The sequence below is a fragment of the Larus michahellis genome, chromosome 7 (assembly GCF_964199755.1).
Source record: "Larus michahellis chromosome 7, bLarMic1.1, whole genome shotgun sequence".
Classification (NCBI taxonomy): domain Eukaryota; kingdom Metazoa; phylum Chordata; class Aves; order Charadriiformes; family Laridae; genus Larus; species Larus michahellis.
In genome coordinates, this window is record NC_133902.1 from 53,755,979 (window position 1) to 53,772,729 (window position 16,751).

Sequence of the window (16,751 nt, forward strand, 5' to 3'; positions counted from 1 at the left end):
AATTAATTACTACTTTGGGAAATTTTGGAAGTCCCTCTGACTACGTTTCCTTGGTTTTAAGGGAAATGGTAGTGCTGGGTGTATTGGCCGTAGTCTTTGTTCCCTCTCCAGGGAAGAAAGGGTTAGATGTTCCTCTGGGCTTGGTGGCACTGAGGCAGCCTCACGTCCGATCACTGCTGTCTCCGTACTGATGCCCTCCATGGCGGGCACGGACCTGCCTCTCCAGGTCCCGAGCGTAGGTCCTGGTGCTGTGCATGGCCACCAAGGACTTCAGAGGTGCGGAGGATGTTTCTGCTCTTACAGGATGAAGAAGCTGAAGATACCTGCTCGTGACCACTTTCAAACAAGCCAGGAGAGGCATGCTAAGGATTTATTTTTTTGCTAAATAATATTTTTTTAAGAAGTCAAAAAAAACCGAAACGTAAACACTTCTGTAAAATTTTACTCCAAGTTGCTTTCCAGAGATGACCTTCTCCTGCTTTAAGTGCTCCTCGCTTTCAGCGTGATGTTGTCTGATCTTGTAAGGACATCTGGCAGAAGCCTTCAGTATCAGGAGAGATTCACACACAGAGCAATGTCCTGGGAGAAACTGCTCCGAGCCCCAGCAAAGATAAACAAAACTTCACAGGTGAAAAGAGGGAATGAGGATCAAACTGGTGATTTAGTACAGCCAAGGTCAGAATGGTTTGTACTGGGAAGACTGTAATATAAGAAAACGTAGCATAGTGTCCCAGTCAGCCGTACCCCAGGGTCAGCTAGAATGAAGCACATGAAGAATAGCTAAAAATACTAATAATCTTCCAGCAGGTTGGAAACTATTGGTAGTTCTAATGCAATTTATTTTCTCTTGTATTAGTCTTTTATTGCATTTGATTGTTTTTTTGGTTAAACAAAGCATAAATTATGTGGTCTGAACCAACAGTAAAGAAGTCACAATAGAGAAGTTTTTGTGTCCAAATATTGTATCTGTTAGACATGAACAATTCTATAGTAATCAATCAGTGTTTGGATTGTGTAATTGCTTTAGAAACAAATGCTTGCAAACAAATCATAGATATTAAAAAGAAAGTGTAACAGGATCTGTTCTTTTCCTATTGAAATAAATGTGAGTTTTCCCATTGTTTCGGCAGAAATACCATCTGCTTTATAATCCCCACTCAATTATAATGATTTAGTGTAAATTTAAGAAGAGCAGTAGCATCAGCTAAATACGAAATGTTTCTTTTTTTCTGCCTGTAAGAAAGGAAGAGAAGATCATCATAAGAAAAACATAACCTACTGTAAGATATCTCCCTTTGCATCTTCTCTGATCTTCTACCTTGTTTTTTAAGAGAACAGAAGGGAAAAGCAAATAGTCCCTTTAGATCTGTTATCGTCAAAAGAAGAGTAAAAAGGAACGCACTAGCGGTGACAATGGTCTGAACAACAAACATAAGGAAAGATGAGTGTAACTATTTTTATTATTCTTAAGAGGCAAACCTATTGGAACTCCTTTACTTACACAAAAAAGTTCATTTAACATGACCCAGGGGAAATACCAATTCTTATGGGAATCAGGGTCTTTTATACCCGCTATACAGAAATGTGTCTTGGACTGTTAGTCTGATCTGTGGAATTTGGGGTTTTTTGGTGTTGTTTATCTTTTTTTTTTTTTTTTTTTTTTCCTGCAAAAGAAAGGATGCCCCGAGGTGGGGTTTCTGTAAAACACTTTTCCCCTGTGTGCTAGGAATGTTTAGGACCAAGTATAAAAAGCCTTTCTTTATGTATAATTTATACATTGTGTATACATATATGAAACTCCCACACATCAGAGTGTGACTTTGCTCTTACTGGGATTCAAGTCTGTGTACTTACGTTTCCCACTGGGCAAATCTCCTGAAAGGCTCCAAACATTTGATTTCTCAAGGTTGTCCTCGGGAAATTTTTCACAATCTCTTTCTCCCACTCTCAGCTGTAATCTAAGTACAGCGCCTTTAGTGTACTTAAGACTGTGCTGACCCTTCGATCTCGATCTCTTTTTATTTTGTCTCACAAGGTGGACAATGTTGTATGATGGCTGCAAGATACTTAATTTAGATAAGACGAATTATTCGAGTATGCATTTTTATTAGCTTCGGTCAAAGTAGATTTAGTTGTTTCATCAATTTTAGGCTGGAGATGAGCAGCCAGACTTCAGACCTTAAAGCATTTAGTATTCTTATCTGTTCGTTACTGTAGAAAAGTGATAGTTGAAGTGGAAAGTTTTTTGCAGGACCATATCTACAAAATCCATTGGTACTTCAGAAAAATTTAACAGCAGTTTCTGAGAGTGGAATACAGAAAGTGAAGAGAGGGTTTCCAGATTTCCATGTTACTACTTTCTGAACTGCAGGTTTGGACTTTGATAAAGACGACAAGTCTGTATGCTGTAAAGTGCCGTAGTGGTCTGAGTTCTGGAGAAGCATGGTTAAAAATACAAATAAATAGAAAAGACCAGATTCTGGTCTTATTTTACACCAGTCCAAATCTGCATATCTTGACTGTGGTGCAGTGGTATAACCAGCATTGCGCAGGCAGTACTGTCAGGGAGGAATTGATATTTTGGACAAACTTGTTTATTTTCCCTTAAATGTTAATTTGTGCGGCCAGGCAGTGAGAAAATACAAATTTTGGAGAAAATATGATGAATCCACTGCAATGGACAACAGGCTGCCACACAACCCCGTTTTGTAATGAGATCTATGCAATGGCAGGTTAATTTGCGCTGCCTTACTTGGGGCTTGGAGCAGGCCTGGTTGGACAGGATTTGGGCATTAACCACAGAATTAACTGGGAGAGAATGAGGAGAAGGGGCGAGTGGGAGCAAGAGGCATCAGGATGAGTTGAAAAGTTGTTGATGGGCCCATATTTGTCCACAGTGGCTTGGTTGCTGGTCCCTGACCGGCCAAGAGCAACGAGGAGTTTTGAATGCCAAAATGAGGAGAACCAGAGGTGGGGAGTTGGGGAGCTGAGGAGGAAGGGTAGAATAAAATCCTTGGGTGTTACCTTGGACCATAATGTTTTAAATGTAATGTTGGGCGAGTTGTAAATGTGTCGGTGTGTTAGTGGTATGTTCTGGCTTGAGTATCTGCAGTTCACTGTAAAGAGGTAGATGGAGTGAATGGCAGAGCGCCTGCCTTCCAGAGCAAGATTTTCAAATGTATTTTTCTAAACCAACATAACGCAATGTTTTCGAATGCCCAGTGATCTGAAAGATGATACAAGTGGATAATTTTATCAAACCTGATAACAAAAAAAACGCAGACTGAAAGGGACGTTTGGCTGGACGAGTTCACAGGGCTTGTCTTCTGAGACCTTCCGAAGGTCGGGTTTGCCATGTGAGTTGGCTGTGGTGTGGAGCGCTCTGCTGCTGTCGTGAAACGTGACTGGGGGGTGCTACCAAAAACTGGACCTAGCTGGAATAAAACAGGCGGCATGACATCCAGTTATCACTAAAAACACTGGCCAGTGGCTGTATAACTGAGGCAGAGCTTTCAAAAGAAAGTCAGTGCTTGCTTAGTCAGCTAAGTGATTTTCCAACTGGAGTTACCAGAAATACTGTAAACGTTGTGTTTATTTTCCATTTTCTCTCTCTTGTGTTACTTGGCATGTTTGATTCTCTTTATTTGCTGTGGTCTCAATGTGTGTATATATAACAGGGTGTCTTAGTTTTATTTTCAAGTAGTGCAATAAATAATTCATCTTAAATATAACTTGATGATTGGTGCTACAAATAAATTGAACTCGAGTAATTTTAGTAATTGTGGGCCACAGAAAGAGGCAAAAAAGGAAGCATATTTTTGTATTTTGTTATGCTCTCTGAAAGGAGCAGAAGCATAATTTCTATCATTAATCATCTAATGCACTTCCATTGATTTTCTTTTTAATAGAAAATGAAAGTAAAAGCAATTCAAAACCTATAATAATGTTAGAAAAAAAGGGAAAAATTGTGAAAGATTCCTTAGACTGATTGCATAATGCGGAAGCACTCAGATTGCAGTTATTCTCTGGCCAAAGTAAATTTGAAACATTAAAAAATCATATTATTTTGTCTTTCTAGCCAGGCAGAGTGTGAACCTCTTGCAATAAGAAAACACTTGTATTAAAATGAAAGCGGTGCTAGACGTTAATGTATCAATCCCGTGTTCTGCATTCATTGTGCGGGTGGGAGGAGGAATGGGCTTTCTGGCAATGTATTTCTCTCCTACTTGTCCTTAAACAGTGGGCAGTCTTGGCTCACAGCTGAGGGAGAACTAAAACATCAGGTCACATAGCTTGGCAAATCGAAAGATTCAAATCATGTATTCCCAACCAAATAATTGATAACCTTATCCATAATTATCAAAGAAAAATTGTACTCCAAGAAGTAAAATGGAACAGAGGTGAGTCCAGTTTAAGATGTTAAATGACCGACGTCAGCCTGCACTGATTTTACTGGTTTTAATATGCAGCCTTGGACGTATTTAATCCCTTTCAGACAAACCGCGCCGTTCTCGTGCTCGCGCTGTGGTGTTGGCTGGGAGGCTCTGGGCCATGAAGAGTGAACGGTGTGGGAGGGACGTGCTCCTCTGGTGTGCAGACCTTGCGTACAGACCTCTTCATCCCTTTCCATCTGGTGAATGCCGATGAGATGTAGCTGCAGAGGAGCTCTATGGTTGGGTCAGACACACGCACACGGGGATGGCTGCCCTGGCTGGGGCTGCGCTGGAGGTGACCTTCCGCCACCCCAGAAAGCTGCAGCTGGCACTCGTCTTCTTCTGAGGCTCCTGTACCTAGATTAACCTGTCTTTTTCTCCATGTACACGTCTTATTGTGGAAAGGCTGCAGAGAGCAACCAACCCGAAGAGCAGCTGAAACATGCACCTTTACCTTGAGAAGGATCTTCACAATTTTGCATGGGTTTTTTTTCTTCCCTTCTAACTCTGTCGCTTTCCCCTGTTACAGTCTCTTTTCCATGCTAATGCTCTGTGCCCAACTTTTCTGCCCAATTCTTCCCTGACCCCTTTTCATGCAAATAATTTCAGTTGCTTTCCTTTATCTTTTCAGTTGGTATTTACCATCTTTATTGCTTCCCAACCTCACCTCGGGCTCCTGTGTTTTGTTTATGGTGCAGGTTGGTTGGGGTCCGTGTTTATTCAGCGCTCTGTTTGCTCCGTGGCATTTGTTAGCCCTTTAGCACTACTGTCAATATCATTAATAATTACAAAATGGGATACCGGTGATCTCAGAGGCAGTTTTCCTCCTGTGTAACTAGTTGTTCCAGCTCTTCCTCAGTTATTTTTATGAGATTTGTGTCTGTGATGTCCTTCCTGGCATCATTTGTTCTTTTCCTCAGACTTATTTTTAATGGTTATCTTATGGGTTGCTTCTGGAAGTCCAGAGTTTGGACACACTTCACTGCAGGGAGTGCTGCTGCATCCAAGGGGGCTGTCACAGTGACGACGTGACGTGTGTTTGTGTCCTTACAGAATCAGGACCTTAGACTTAAACCTGAGTCTCAGCATAGCCTTATCTTACATCTTGTATTATGTCTGCTCTGGTCTCTGTCTATAATTAGGGGTTGCATTAACATACCAAGAATAACATAAAATATTCCACCTGGGATTTTGGAGAAACTCATTCTAAGTATAAAGGAGCATCAATACAGAAAATAAGTGAGGTCATCATGAGTTATGAGGCTGTGCTTGTAGTCGGCAAGTCTGGATCCTTAAAGTTTTCTTCTTTTTTTTTTTCTGACGTATTATCCCTAAACTCCCTTTTCACTTATCAATAGTGATTCGTGTAAGAAATGATATGTTATTGTGTTACATTGAAGGATAATGAGAATAATTATGCAACACAAAATGAGAATTTTTCTGAACAATGAGAAGGTAAACAGCTACATTAAAATAATACCCTTGATTTTACGTGCTGGCAGTGATGACACATTCTTAGAATTTGAAGCCAGAGATGATTATTACATTGTTGTCCGCACCTCTTGGATGTAGACTTCTTGTCTAGCCTCATCGGTCATCCTGTTGTTCCTCTACTAAGTGCAGTCATTTAATTTACACTACTGCGTAGCTTTAGTTTTAGTGTTTGGCCTGAGTGTACTTTCCTGGAATTATCAGTCATTGTTTTCAGATGTTCTAATGACATTTAATTCCAGGGTTTTGAAACCACTAATTTAGGTTTCCCAAATTGAAGTGCCATGGTACAATATAATTTTTCTGGTTGGTAGTTGATATTCTCACTCCTCAGCTTTTTACCCCGTGGAAACTGTTGAGATGCATTTTTAAAGGAGAATTGATTATAACTTTGGTAAATGAATATGATTACCAAGACTGTCTGTAATTGGATTTTTACTTAAGAGGAACCATATTTATGTTATCTTTCCTTATTGGATGCAATGCTGTGCCTATAATATTTCTTTCTCAATACACACTCCTTTTGTTCGGACTGTCTGTAGTGCGCTCAAGTCAGGCACGTGTCTCCTGAGAGCACTTGAGTTCCCCGGTTTGATGCTGACACGCGTCTTTGGTGGGGATGTAATGTCGTCTCAGGATGCATTCAGCGCGTCTGCAGTTTGGCAGCATACAAACGTTTGATTTCACCATGTAAAAGTTTATAGGAGGAGTGTCTGCTATTTACTTTTAATTTAAGATAAATGTAGTTAAAGAATATAGCTTCCATATGTTTCTACGTGCCGTATGCTAAGATGATGGCATACAAATATACTCTTGTGAGTGTAAATATAAAACAAGGAGACAGAGACAGCCGTACTGAATGTCCCGCCAGCAGTCCTTGTTCAGTATCCCGACAGGACCCGGTACTGGCAGAAAGGGAAAATTTCCTCCGCAGACTGTGCGTTTAACACCTTGACTTATGCCTTGGAGCAGAGCGGTTGCATCTGCAGCTATTGCATTGCTCATATTAATCGCTAACTTTTGATGGCACCTTACCGGGTGTATCCACACTGGCTGTTAAACAACTCCAGCCCTGCCCTGAAAAAAACATATTTTCTTTTGGCATTTTAAACCTGGTTACCTTTCAGTTTAATTCATGATCTTGTTTTTATTGTTACAAGAGAAGATATACTTTTTTTCTCGTTTTGTTTTGGGTTTTTTTTGTGCCAGCCATTGTTTTGTATCAACAGAACTGCATTAAATTGTCACCCTGGAGCTTGGCCCCAAGTGTTTAATTCCAATTTGCTGGCGTTGACTGGTAGTAATATGAAAGAATAGTGAGAGTTCAAAAGGAAATCCTGCATTTTCCCTCTTAGTGGGAATCAATATTATAATTCAAAACCCTTAATCTGGCAGTGTCCTGTTATTAGCTGTTTATCTTTCATATGTTTGTGTCCATTTTAAATGCTGCAGAGATGGTAGAAATCACACATTATGTCTAGGAGGTATTTATTGTTACGATGTGATTTATTTATTTTTTCTTTCGTCTGTGCATAGGGCTGCAAACGGACTGCATTTGCCCTCCGGTGGTATCCCACTTATAAAAAAAAAAAACAAAAGAGAAGTTGACATAGCAGAAATGGCTTTGCGGTATAAGTTTATTTAAAACCATTGTGACAGAACTGAGGATTACGGGGAAATATTTTTTATGCAACACAAACCAATCAGTAGTTTGAAACCACCGAGGATAAATAATTTTAGTAACTTTCCTGAAGCTCCACTGAAAACAAATTTGTCTCATTCTGTTTTCAGAAGTGCCTGTATTTGGAAATATTTTTTTCTTATAAGTCAAAGCTAACTTAACTGGGAAATAAGTTCGCAGCAGGTAGAAATGAGGTGACTAGTTCCTGACCAAACCACGGGAGTGCATCTGACATCTCTGCAGCTTCCTGCCTGGTCCTTCTCCATCCATTAAAATGCCCTAATGGACATTTGGTTTATTATTTCATTTATTTTAGCAGTTCGTGCTGAACTATAACAGACATAGTCTAAGCGTGTAGCAGAACTCTGCCATTTCTTGTGTGACGTGCTGTAAAGTCATTGTCATGTCTTGAGTGACATGCTGTAAAGATCAGGCCCATGAAGCTCAGGCTTTTGAAGATAATTCAGCTCAAACTGAAGAAGTCATGCCTTGACATCGTCTTGGAAGATGCTTGCAGGCTCTCGAGTGGACATGAATTGCCTCCTCACCTGGCTGAAATGCATTGTATTGCTTAGGCCAACCTGAGGAGGTGTGGGGTTTTGGTGTGGAAGGCTATCAGATGTTCACGGCTGGCATTTTATTTTGTGCATGTGAAACAAGAAGTGCCCGTTCTCCCAGCAAAGTGGCGCAGCTGTCACTTGGGTCACCAAAGAGGTGCTCCTCTGGGCCCACAAGCTTGGTAATAACACCGTTGGCATTGATACGTGTGAAAGTCCAGGAGAGTGGGAAGCAAGAGGAATGTTCGCTCTTTAGGTAGTGTTTTAGGCATCAAAAAAAGCTTTTTGGATGCCTTGCTCTTTGGCTGCTGCCTGCTCTCCATGCTGACACTGAGGCTTTGTTGGTCTGTCAGGAATGACCTGATTGAGTTACCGGGATCTGCGCTTATAAAAATTCCTGAAGTAGAGAAGAGAAGCAATTCTGTATTTTCAACCACCGGCCTGTCCCCAGTCACCTCACAGCAGATCCACCTGTTCTCCTCCTTTAGCTCTTATGTCTCTTACTAGACTATCCGTTATATTTTCTTCTCTTCAACTTCCTCTTGGCTCTATGCTTATACATGTATAATCCACTATATTATTTGTTGTTTTAATTTAACTTTCCTCTGCCCATGTTTATTTTTGACACTAATTTCTGAGCTCCATGGTCTCTGTGCGATATTTGCCCTGATCTCATGTGTCATAGAATGGTTTGGGTTGGAAGGGACGTTAAAGATCATCCAGTTCCAACCTGCTGCCACGGGCAGGGACACCTCCCACTAGACCAGGCTGCTCAAAGCCTTATCCATCACTTTTAGCATCTAAATAACCTCAGCAAACTCAGTGAATTATTTGTATGCTTAAAATTAAGGACATTTGTGGAGAAGATCGGGCCATCAGACAATAACTCATTGCAGAGTGGAGCGTCTGGTTTAACATCGATATTTCGAAGTTCCATCACTTGTGTTGCCATTAGTAAATGTCAGGAATGAATTGTGGTCTTCTGTCAGATGGTAGTAAACATTGCAACGTGATGGTTTATTATGCAATTGCAAATATTGCTTCATGGGGCTGGCAGTGCAGGATATTGTTCACGTCCCCCTGGACGCTAGCGGGTGTAGTGATGCTGAGAAGATGGTTTGCATACGCTTGGCCGTACTTCACGTGGCCACGTTTGTGTTGCCCAATCTTTGGTGTCCTTGCTGAAGGTAACGAGGCTACACAGACCTTGGGCATCAGAGCCTATTACTTGTTTAACCTTCCAGGAGAGGGCAATTACCCCACTTTCCCGTACAGAGTGGTGACCTCTGTCCTCGCGCTCTCGTAATTGAGAAGGGGAATGTCTCTGAGTTTCTGGCTGCCGGAGTTGAGAGATATAAGGGTCACAAGGATTGAAAGTGAAAGGCAAGGATCAGCAATTTAGAGGTAGTTATTAATATGCTGATTTACTGTCACTTGAGTCTAAAGAGACTTTTAACAATTGCTTGCCTTTTGCACGCTCTTCAAAATGCTGATTTTTTCCTTAGAAATCTAATTACATTTTAATGAGATTTTTTTTTTTTATTTCTAGGTGGTTGCCAACCCATCCCTTGCTCTCATACAGTACTGTAGGTAAAAACCAAAAATCATGTGTATTCATTGCAGAGTTACACCCCAGTAAATCCTTTAACTGTGAGAAAACAGAGAGTTATTTTTCCCTTTTCCTTCACGCACTCCCAGTTACATTAAGTGCTGGCGGCAAGGAAAAACATACGCAGCCTCAAAACCCCGAATTATTTAGGAATCTCCATAAAATAATATCACAGGTTGTTAAAGTTAAATAATAAAATCTGGATTAAATAATTTCATCATTCTTTGTGGTACAATGCGTGTACTTGCCTGAATCAGAGAGCCTGACATGACTAAACTCTTGGGCCCAAATTCAATTCCTAACCCTGTCCCTGATTTTATTGCTTTAATCAAGTCATGACCTATCTTTGCCTCGGTTAACCTACAACGTAGGGTATAAATAACCTATAAACTTTGATATTTTGCGAGATTTAATTATTATTAATGAAATGAAAGACTCCGTGATGTGCAGGTTATTTTTTTTTTATTACAATTACCTATTGTTAATTCACTGAAACTGTAGCAAGTTTTATTATAGGCTTCCTGTGACTCAGATTTATACATTAATACTTTTGTCCTCCATCATGGCTACACAATGCCATTATCCACTTTGAAAAATTAATTATCGCAGTCCAAAAAAGGACAGGGGTGTCAAAGGCAAAGGGCATTGACCTAAAATAAAACTGGGGGCAAATCAGTGCATCTAAGTCCTGGGCTGTGCTCTTGCAAACCCCGTTGGACTCTTGGCTGGGCCCAAAGGCATCTACGTCCAAATTCAGAGACTTCAGCCGCAGCTGCGGTCAGTCCATCAGCCCTATGCCTGATGTTCCCTGTTGCCACGGCCCAGTCTTAGAGAAAGCTTTGGGCAGGGGACCAGAGGAGGGCATGGCATTTGAAGGTGGGCTGCAGCAGCCTCGCTCGAGCTGCGTGTGGTGGTGACACTCGGCACGTGCGCAGGGGCTCTGCCTCTGCCCGAGCGCGAAGGCGCTTCAGGTCAGGTGGAGCTGGGCAGAGTGACACTGTCCTCAGCTAAGACCCACACAGCAGTTGTTTCTTGGTGTTTTTCTGTTAATGGATCCATTTGGTAGCGCACCGTAAAGTAGGCTTGTAGTAAAGTGCAGCAGCTGTAGCCCCTTTCTACCATGGCTATAGGCTGGACGCTCATGCCTTTCCTCCTAAACATCTCTGTTTATGCAAGAGACTCACAAGTTTGTGTGGCCAGAGAGAGGGAGAGCATGAGGGGTAGCACAATGTTTAGGGAACTCAGTTTGGAGGGGACAGACCTGGTGTTTACACCTTGCTGCAAGAAGCATTTAGCTGTGGCATCTGCTGCTCAGGCAGAGCAGAGGTCACCACTCTATGGGAAAGCTGCTCTGACCGTTGTTCCCTTCATCTGAAATACGGAAAAGATGGCAGTTTTGGAGAAGGAAGCTTTTTAATGTATTTTTTAGGGTTTTTTTTCCACTTTGAAGCAGTTTCAGTTCTGTGGGTAGTGTGTGCGTCACAGCTTGGGAATCCTGGCCTCGAACAAATACACTTTATGGCACGTAGCTGCAGTATTATATATTTTCTTTTTTGGTCACACAATGTATCATTGGTTAAACTCTTGCCCCAACCCTTAAAATGACAGCCTCCTTGAGCCTATTGCATTTATATCATTGTTTAGATAACACGTTGCTCAAACAAGAATGTCTCTTTATGGTTTTGTGAAGCTTCTAGCGCATCTTTGAGTGACTTATGAACAACAACCTAAAACTTTATCCTGTTAACCCAGGAGAGTGAATCTCATAGAACACAAGTACTGACTGCATAGAGTATAATACAGTATATGTAACAATATAAAGATTTCTGTACCTTTCCTTTCCAGCTGTTACGTGCTTGTCAGAGTACGACGACTCTGCCGATGTCAGTGACTGCATGCAGTGGGCAGGAGCCATGCCGTCTCTTGTACAGGAGTGTCACGTTCCCTGCAAAGATGACTGCACATTTACCCCCTGGTCTAAATTTACAGCATGCTCCTTTGACTGTGAATCAACTAGAAGTAGGAGACGGTCACTCACAGGTAAAATCTTTTATAGTATTTATCTGATAACAATACTTGCGAATGATGCCTCTCATATATTGGTGGACTGACGGGGTTTGGGGAAAATCTAGATGGAACAGGGATCATCTTAATTGGTTTTTGATCCGATACTGATCATTGCCTCCTTTATGCACACACATTTTGGTATGAGAATAACGCAGGAAAACTCAGTGGTGGACAGACATTTTTAGACATAAACATTAGACATAAACCAAATAAAACAGTAACTATCATGGAATGGTTTGGGTTGAAAGGGACCTTAAAGATCATCCAGTTCCAACCCCCCTGCCCTGGGCGGGGACACCTCCCACCAGACCAGGTTGCTCAAAGCCCCATCCAGCCTGGCCTTGAACACCTCCAGGGATGGGGCAGCCACAGCTTCTCTGGGCAACCTGTTCCAGTGTCTCACCACCCTCACAGTAAAGAATTTCTTCCTAGTATCTAATCTAAATCTCTTCTCTTTCAGTTTAAAACCATTACCCCTCATCCTATCACTACGCTCCCTGATCAAGAGTCCCTCCCCATCTTTAGGCCTCCTTTAGGTACTGGAAGGGGCTATAAGGTCTCCCTGGAGCCTTCTCTTGTCCAGGCTGAACAGCCGCAACTCTCTCAGCCTGACCTCACAGCAGAGGTGCTCCAGCCTCTGATCATCTTCGTGGCCTCCTCTGGACCCGCTCCAACAGGTCTGTGTCCTTCTTATGTTGGCAGCCCCAGAGCTGGACGCAGTAGTAGAGGCCCTCATCCTGCTGGCCATGCTTGTTTTGATGCAGGCCAGGATATGGTTGGCTTCCTAGGCTACAAACACATATTGCCAGCTCATGTTGAGCTTATCAGCCAACATCCCCAAGTCCTTCTCCTCAGGGCTGCTCTCAAGCCATTCTCTGCCCAGCCTGTATTTGTGCTTGGGATTGCTTGAACCTGGTCTTCTCCTACAGTGGTCTTCTCCTACAGTCTCCTCATTCTCCCAGTCCCTGCCTTTGCCTTCTGTGACTTGGGCAGTGTGACTAGAGCACTTGCCAGTGAAAACCAAGGCAAAAAAGTCTTTGAGTACCTCAGCCTTCTCCATATCCTGGGTGACCAGGTCTGTCGTTTTCTTCTGGAGAGGGCCCACATTTTTCCTAGTCTTCTAGTTGGTGATAAAATCACCAATGTACCTATAGAAGCTTTTCTTGTTGCCCTTGACATCCCTGGCCAGATTTTATTCTATCATAGTTTTAGCTTTCCTAACCCGATCCTTGACTGCTTGGGCAATTTCTCTGTATTCCTCCCAGGCTTCCTGTCCTTGCTTCCACCCTCTCTATGCTATGCATTGTGCAATTTTATCGGACCCATTACTCTGGGAAGCATATGGCAAATATGTATACAAGAATTAAAATCAGTGTGATTTTCTGTTTAAGACTGTTGAAATCTGGATGAAGTTAAAATCTGTGAGTTTTGTGCTCAGCAGTATCTGGTAGTTCAACAGGGCAAATTAATACCATGAATAAAGAAAAAACAGTATCGTTAAAACACCTCTGTTTGGTCTTTTATATGTATTTGTTAAACGCTCTAGTTGAAACCATTTCATAGAGCGGTCTCCCATACTTGTTGTCATAGTTTGTTATTATGTTATTTCAATGCCGACGAAACTGAAAAGCTTTAAAACTCTATATAACATTAACAGTTTGGAACTGCTTGTTTTGTTAGGAGTTGTCTTCCCCCACGCACGTAACTAAATCAAATCAAAATGAATTATACTGTTTTCAGAAGGTTTACAAGAAATTTACTGTTATTGTTATCCTGAACACTCACATCTTTTCATATTTCCGTGTTGTGTTTGAGAGCTTTGGTGTAGCTGGCTTGAGTTTGCTCCGTTAATAGGGGTGAAACTTCAAAGACTTCTACTATGGAGTAAAGCACTAACATTTCTGTAAAAATATCTGCTGCGGTAATGCCTGGGAGGTGAATGGCAGCAAACTATGGTGGCTACCACTGCTCCTTTCTTCTAGGCTCGCTTGTACCTGGCTGCACGGCTGTCTTGTTATTCAGTTTGGTACCATTGGAACGATCCAAGGTTTTAGCAACTAACAATTACAGTATACAGACATAATGGCTTCAAGCTGCCATTCATCAGTATGGCTCATTAAAGGATAAAGATTTCCCTTTTACATAAAAATCATTATTATACAATGCTCTATTGTTTCTGCCAAAGAGCGTATTCTAAAATGTTCCCTGTGTCAGTGCCTGTATGTTTTTAGTAGTAGAAATCCTCTGTGCCTATCAGAGTAACAGGTGCCTGTTCTTATATAAAATATGTAGGAATTAAGCGAATACTTACTTCCAGGTAGTTTTAAATCTGGATTTTCTTTATGAGCATCTGTGATAGTTACAAAAGAGTATGGTCCTACCTGTCCCCTTTCTTAGTCCATTCTACGTCAGACATCGATCCATTCAAGTAAGAGGACCAAAAACCAGTTTCTGATATTCAGGTTTTGATGTCTTGTCTCCTCACCCGCGCTGCAATTGTGACCAAACACCACCAGTCTCTCCCATATGACCTTGCTGGGTTTCCTTCCTCCTGCCGGGAAGGAGCTCATGGTCTCAGCCCGCTTCCAGCAAAGGTGTCCTGAAAAGCAAGTGGTGAACGTGGAGGAGGTGTCCCAGGTGATGCTGGGGTGGGGACACCACGGAGAGCAGTGAGGGAGGACCAAATCAGGCAGTTTTGGTTTGGCCACAGTCCAGAAGAAGTGGATGAGATCAGTGTTTAACCTGCCTTGGCGTAAAACTTCATGAAAATTGGAGCTGGCCAAAATTCTTGGAAAAATTCTCATCCGTGTGAAGGGTGCTGTTTGGGAAGTCCTTCATGCTGTTAAGACTCCTTTATCCAGTAGTGTTTCACCGTTCTGTAAGTGTGCATGAATTGTACGTCCTTGTTCATTGCTGTGTGTGTCTGCTCAAGTGAATGCTTCGGCTTCATTATAAGAGTTCATTAACAATGTCATTTAGTGGGAATCTGCTAATTGTTTGCTAAGTATTTGCTTGCCTCCCACTCAGTTTTTAATAGTATTATTCATTTCACTTTGTAAGTAATCATAGACTCTACATATAAAATTAGTCATTACTTAAGAAGGTAAAGACTTATTACAGAACATATCAAAATTCAAAGTCATTATAATGAAAACACAGTTTTTAGGTAAGTCTTCAGTTAATTAATACAGTCAGTTAATTTACATTACTCTGGATACAGTGAATTTTCTGTAGGAAGGTGTTTAATTTTGCATATAATTTTTATGTACAGTATGTAGTACCTGGTAATAGTTAACGTATATAATACTTGTTAGTGTTCAGAAATTTAATTTTAAAAAGAAAATACTATTTAATTGAAGCATTTATGTCCTTGAAAATTTTGGCAGTGGTATTTTTAATAGTAATTTCTAAAGCAGTCTGTGAAGATGATAAAAATATCAGCATCACTACTTCTAAAACTAGCTCTTTGTGAAGAGCATGGGATGAATGTCACTTTTGCCCTCAAAATAGGGCTTTCATAGCAACTTCGTTAGAGGGAAGATTCCTACAAAGCAGATGGCAAGGCAAGTTGGAAAAAAAGTGTTGTATAAGTGTGAGATTATTAGCATCCTTACCTGTCTGATGTGCTTCCTGTAATAGTGGCAAAACATGGGCAAGCCCCAAATTGCCATGTTTACCAATACAATGCAGAACGTGCAGCTGTGCCTATACACTGAGTTGGTGGCTGCTGTCAGCTCATCAAACATAAAATGCTGGAAATGCCACTAGAGAGCTCCCAGTCTATTCAAAGCCTTTTAAAAGACTTCCCTTTAAGTATGTGGAATTGTACCTCTTATACCTTACCTGAATTTTCTCATAAATATATATATATATAAAAAAAATATAAAAATGCTGTCACTATTTGATTTCTTTGTGTTTATTGTCGCTTTGTACTGGCAAACTTTACATTCCCCAGAACTCTGGAAATGCAATTTTGAAAGAGCTGGGGCTTGAAGGACAGTGATATTAAGGGTCTGTGATCGGTGCCCTTCTCTTTGGAGGTACATGTTTGTATGCAAACAGGTGTTGACGACACCAGCTTGCGCTCCTGCTGACATGTGGTGAAATGACTCTTGGTTCCAGACTAGCAAGAGGGTTGTTGGGTCATAAAACTTATATTTTGTTTTTAGTATCTTATTTGTGTTCAATACCAAAGAGGAAAACATTTTTTTTTTTGGTGATCAAAGCTTTAAAAACTTTTTGCAAAAGTATTTTTAGCGTGTCCAAGTTCCCCAAGGAACGTTTTGAGGCTGAGACACAGATGCGGTTTGTTAGGGAAGATGAATTCTCCCCTTCTGTGCAGATGCGAAATGCAAAGACGTTCCTGAGCTCAGCCGGCATAAAGATTGCTCCACATCACGTTGACTAAGCCGTGCCAAGACAAGCATTGATCTTATCTTTAGAGGCTGTATACGGACTTTTGTTCCCTGGAGCAGCTGTAGGGATGCAGGGAGCATGAATCCTCTTCTTTACATTCTCTCTCCTTGTAGCGGGGACCTCTTCTCATGCCTAGAAGTCCTCCAGGAGCAGGGCCTGGAGAGTGCGGTTGCAAAGAGCTCTGCCACAGGTTTATTTGAATGCTGCTGCTTCCCGAAGCTACTGAGAGATCTGTAAAGAACCTTCTTTTAAAACCTGTTGAAGGAACAGAGCAAAAGGAAACATTAAACCAAACATAACCATTGAAATGCTTTCCAGCCCTAATAATTTACTGAGGATTATCTTTTCTGTTTTCTTCAAAGCCCAGTTTGTGTGCAGAGTGCATCTTTATCTAATTTGTAAAGTAGCCTCAAAGAAGAAGTTGTGGCTGATGTAGAGTCCTCTGGAAGTTGTCCTGGCAACCATTGATTGCGGGCAAGTAGAGACAAAACAATCAA

General features: G+C 41.4%; 1 protein-coding gene across 6 annotated transcripts in view; it reads left to right on the forward strand.

The window, feature by feature from the left end:
- Nucleotides 1–16,751, forward strand: part of THSD7B (thrombospondin type 1 domain containing 7B) — a 330,826-nt gene that overhangs the window by 211,611 nt on the left and 102,464 nt on the right. For all 6 annotated transcript variants that reach the window (XR_012588260.1, XM_074594199.1, XM_074594198.1 and 3 more), the window contains one exon: nucleotides 11,617–11,811. Coding sequence is in view for 5 of the 6 variants with exons in the window: in XM_074594199.1 (XP_074450300.1) it covers nucleotides 11,617–11,811 (195 nt within the window). In the remaining variant the exon portion in view is untranslated. The remainder of the gene's footprint in view (nucleotides 1–11,616; nucleotides 11,812–16,751) is intronic.